Source organism: Gekko japonicus, unplaced genomic scaffold, assembly GCF_001447785.1.
Source record: "Gekko japonicus isolate JY-2015 unplaced genomic scaffold, Gekko_japonicus_V1.1 scaffold2300, whole genome shotgun sequence".
NCBI lineage: Eukaryota > Metazoa > Chordata > Lepidosauria > Squamata > Gekkonidae > Gekko > Gekko japonicus.
The window spans coordinates 203,077-207,310 of record NW_015169853.1 but is presented as its reverse complement, the minus strand read 5'-3'; the positions used below and the strand labels follow the sequence as shown (position 1 = coordinate 207,310).

General features: G+C 55.6%; 1 protein-coding gene across 1 annotated transcript in view; it reads right to left on the bottom strand.

Annotated features, from left to right (window-relative positions):
• CDT1 (chromatin licensing and DNA replication factor 1) overlaps positions 1-4,234 on the bottom strand; it is a 10,260-nt gene that overhangs the window by 3,737 nt on the left and 2,289 nt on the right. Inside the window, exons 3-6 of the mRNA XM_015417363.1 lie at positions 3,571-3,652; positions 2,062-2,294; positions 1,523-1,717; positions 1,212-1,301 (exon numbers count right to left, since the gene is read on the bottom strand). Coding sequence (XP_015272849.1) covers positions 1,212-1,301; positions 1,523-1,717; positions 2,062-2,294; positions 3,571-3,652 — 600 coding nt within the window. The remainder of the gene's footprint in view (positions 1-1,211; positions 1,302-1,522; positions 1,718-2,061; positions 2,295-3,570; positions 3,653-4,234) is intronic.

Here is a 4,234-nt window from a genome sequence, read left to right as displayed (position 1 = left end):
CGGGGGGGGGCGGGGGCGGGCGGGCGGGGGGGGGGCGGGGGGGGGGGGGGGGGGGGGGGGGGCGACAGCGATACGCGTTGCACCGCCGACGCCAGGATGTGACGCCACGCATTGCTCTGGCAACGGGACTCCAAACAGCCCTGTTGCCAGAGCGATGCGTAGCGTCACATCCTGGCAACGGCGGTGCAATGCGTATCGCTGCCCCCCGCAGTAGGGATTCTGTGAAGATGTGCGGATTCCGCGCCGCGGCTTGGCAGCCCTAACCTTGCCCTCCCTACCAAGGAAGGCAGATGCTCGGGAGAGGCCCAGCCCCAGGAAGCTCTTAAGCGAGAAGATAACTATCCCCTGACGCAAGAGGACAATCAGAAGTAGACTGCCTTTGAATATGGAGGCTCCATAGATACCTTTCACCATGAAGGGCTACACAGACGCAGGTCAGAGGTGGAAAGGACCACCGAGTTACAGCCCCGTAGGGTTTTCAAGGCAAAAAGCTGTTCGAAGGTGGCTTTGCCACTGCTGCCTTTGCGTGGTGACCCTGCAATTCCCTTGGAGGTCTCCCACCCAATTACTAACCAGGGCCGACCCTGCTTAGCCTCCAAGATCTGACAAGACTGGGCCACCCTGGGCCATCCAGGTCAGGGCAAGAAGCAAACAGGAGTGTTTTGCCTTTGCCTGCCTCTACGCAGCGACCCTCGACTTTATCGGTGTCCTCCTATCCAAGCACTAACCAGAGCTGACCTGGCTCAGCTTCTGAGACCGAATGAGATTAGTTTAGCCAAGGCCATAAATTCAAGAGCCCCGCAGGGTAGGTGAAGTCGCAGGGTAGCCACTGGCCAACCGTGCTGGATAAGAACTTGAACCTGGGTTTCTCCTCCTGCCCAACCAGAAGAGATTGGATTTATACCCCACCCTTCAATACCGGAAGGACTCTCAGAGCCCCATACAATCCCCTTCTCTTCCCCTCCCCATGACAGGCACCCTGTGAGGTAGGCGGGGCTAAGAGAGCGCCTTCAAGGACTGCTCTGAAAGAACTTGTGACTGACCCAAGGCAACCCAGCGGGCTGCATGTGGAGGAGGAGGAGTGGGGAATCAAACCCGGTTCTCTCAGATTGGAGTCTGTGCTCCTAACCACAGCCCCAAACGGACTCTCCTAAGTCCTAGCCCCGTCCTCGAGAGCCACTCCTTCTTTGCGCACAGAGAGACAAACTCACTTGCGCATCATGTCCTGGACGCCTTGCTTGACCTTGGCAAAGGTCACTGTCTCCGAGCGGTTGAAAAGCATCCCGACGATGGTTTCCATGCTAAGGGAAAGGAGTTTGTGAGCCGCTCTGAGACTCCTCTGGGTAGTGAAGGGTGGGGTATAAATCCAATCTCTTCTTTCTTCTCTCTTCTTCTTCTCTCAGATTAGAGTCTGTGCCCCTAACCACAGCCCCAAACGGGCTCTCCTAAGTCCTAGCCCCACCCTCGAGAGCCTGACGGCCGTCAGACCACTCCTTCTTTGCGCACAAAGAGACAAACTCACTTCCGCATCATGTCCTGGACGCCTTGCTTGACCTTGGCAAAGGTCACTGTCTCCGAGCGGTTGAAAAGCATCCCGACGATGGTTTCCATGCTGCGGAACATCTCGGCCAGCAGCCTGTACTTGTAGGGCAGCGTGAGCCCGGGGGGCACGTCCTGCGCAAGGGTGTGGAATCGCTGGTAGGCCGGCACCTTCTCACTGGGGAAAAAGTGCAAGGGCGGACAGGAAGATCGCGGGTGAGGTTCGGCGGGAAGGTGAGCAAATACTGGCAGAAGGCCTCCACGGAAACCGGCAATGAGAAGTAACTCACGCTATGCCCAGTAAAAGCCTGATTTTTAACAGTTCCCCCCCCCCCAAATAATCAATGCAATCAATATGTCTGTAGTCGCTCTGCAGGAAATGCAGCTCTTTTGCAGGCCTGCTAGAGGCATTCCCGGCCCTGCATCGGATTCTGCTAGTTAATGGAGGCCCATGTAGAAAACCCACGAGCCGCCCTCACCTTTCACCAGCCAGTCTCTTCTCCACAGAACTTGTTTTCTCACCTGCCCTCTGCTTCTGGCTTAGGATCCTGCGTGGCCAACGGGAGCTGGGAGAGGCGGTCCTTTTCCTCCTCCGCCGTTTTCCTGGCGCAGATCTTGGTCTCCAGTAGCCGTGCCCGTTGCAACCTGCTCTTTACGTCTCCCTTGGCTTCGGAGGTACCGGCCGGTACTTGGCCTTTCTGGGTCAGCTTCTCCAGCCGGCATCTCAGCTGTGCGAGGGTCTCTCTGGCCAGGTCCTGTTTGGGCAAAGAGAGCGGGAAGGTCACAGTGCAGCTTCCGTTAGGAACGTCACCACCTTCTGCTATTCGCGGGTGATTAATTGTGCCCCATTTCAGAAAACCAGGAGAAACTCAGCCCAGAAGGAGAGCAGAAATCCTCCGTGTGGAAGGTGGCACCAGGCCCGTCTCCAGCGAATGGAGAAGCCTGAACCCAAAGCCAGGAAAAACTCTATGGCCAGCCCTCCCTAAGCCTCACCACTCCCCATGCAAGCTTTTGAGACATTAGTTTTCCATTTGCTCTCGGAAAGGAAGGAGTATTACGGATGCTACCTACTCGGGGTGGTGTATTCCCCCACCCACATTCTCTACAAGTTATCTGATGTTTTTGTGAATTGTTTTTGCTGGGTGCAATTTGCTGGGAGATGGGGTACAATTGGGAAAAAAATAACTATTCCACATGCTCTAAGGAGGTTTTTGTAGGCCACCCTGCCCCCTGGGGGGGCTGAAACTTTCTTGGGTGGAATTGGGGGGGGGGGGAGGGCGCTGAATACAAATATGGCGGCGCGCATAGACGCAGCGGCTTTGTGCTCTCTCTTTCGGTGTTTTGTATGGCTGTTTTTGTTTGAGTTACTACCTTGGTGGTTTAAGTTGCAATGTGAACCTTAAGGGAGTTATGGGATGGTTGTGAATGGTTGTGTGAGTGTATATGAGTATGGTTGTAGATCACGGAAATGATTGCATCTTTAATTTCGTTGTACTATGTACAATGACAATAAAGTATATTATTATTATTATTATTAAATAAGGGGACGGCGGAAGCGTAAAGAAAGAAGAGTCCAGAGCCTATCTAAAGCAGCCTTTTGGCGGTAGGCCAAATAAGTTTGGGAAACGATGCTTCAGACCAACACAGTGACCCATCTGAACCTATTTGTTAGCTGTGTAAGGCACAGGAAGGGGACGAAACCCCCCCACCCCACTTCTCCATCATATTAGCAGTGGGGTATTCTCCTCTTTTAGGAAGTCCTGGCTGGAAGCAAGGCCTGACCCTGACACAGGGTTGCCAATCTCCAGGTGGTGCCTGGAGGTCTCCTATTACAATTGACCTCCATGTCACCAAGACCACCTCCCCTGGAAGAAACAGCTGCTCTGGAGGGTGGGCATTATATGCAGTTAAGGTCCCTCCCCAGAACTGGCAACCCTAGGACACAAAGAGTGCCAGGGCCCCTCCAGCGTGTTGAAGCCTGTGCCAGAACCCGGTGGTGCCACTGGCACTGCCCACCCTGCCCCCGTTTACCTTCTCTGGCTGGGCCCCCCTCTCCTGCTTCTGGCCCGGTGAGAGGATCACGTTGACCAGCTCCTTCGCCTTCTTGTCCAGGCTGGAGGGGGTGGGGGAAGAGGGGCTGCTGGGGGCCTGCAAGGGAAGCGCCGCTTGTCAGTCTGCAGCCCGCCCTGGGCTTGTCTGCAAGGTCGAGACCCGGCTTGGCTGGGGTCGAGACACGTTCACAGAGAAGGGGGAGCCATTCGGTCAAAATGCTTAATCGGAACATCCCTATTCAGGGGCAGTCTACCCCTGGCTCCCAAGACACTAGAAGCAAACGGGGGCGGCGGAGTTCTCCAGAAGCCTATAAGGGGCCTGGCCAGGTCCAGCAGGGTCCTGCTCTCTCCGGGCCGGCGGCCTAATCAGCCCCTCGCCACATAAGGCGGCCGGCCGGGGGTCACAAGCAATGTTCCCTCTAAGTTATGGAGTCCTGTGAGCAAAAATTCTACTCTGTGAGCTCCTGGCATGAAAGTTGTGAGCCAGCCATTTGGCAGCTGCATCAATTAGTTTGCTCTGGAGCCCTCCTTCCTGAGCGAAGGCAAAAATGTGTGAGCCGGAGGCTAAAAAACTGCGAGCTGGCTCACACTCACTCAGCTTAGAGGGAACACTGCTCTGGAGCCCTCCTTCCTGAGCGAAGGCA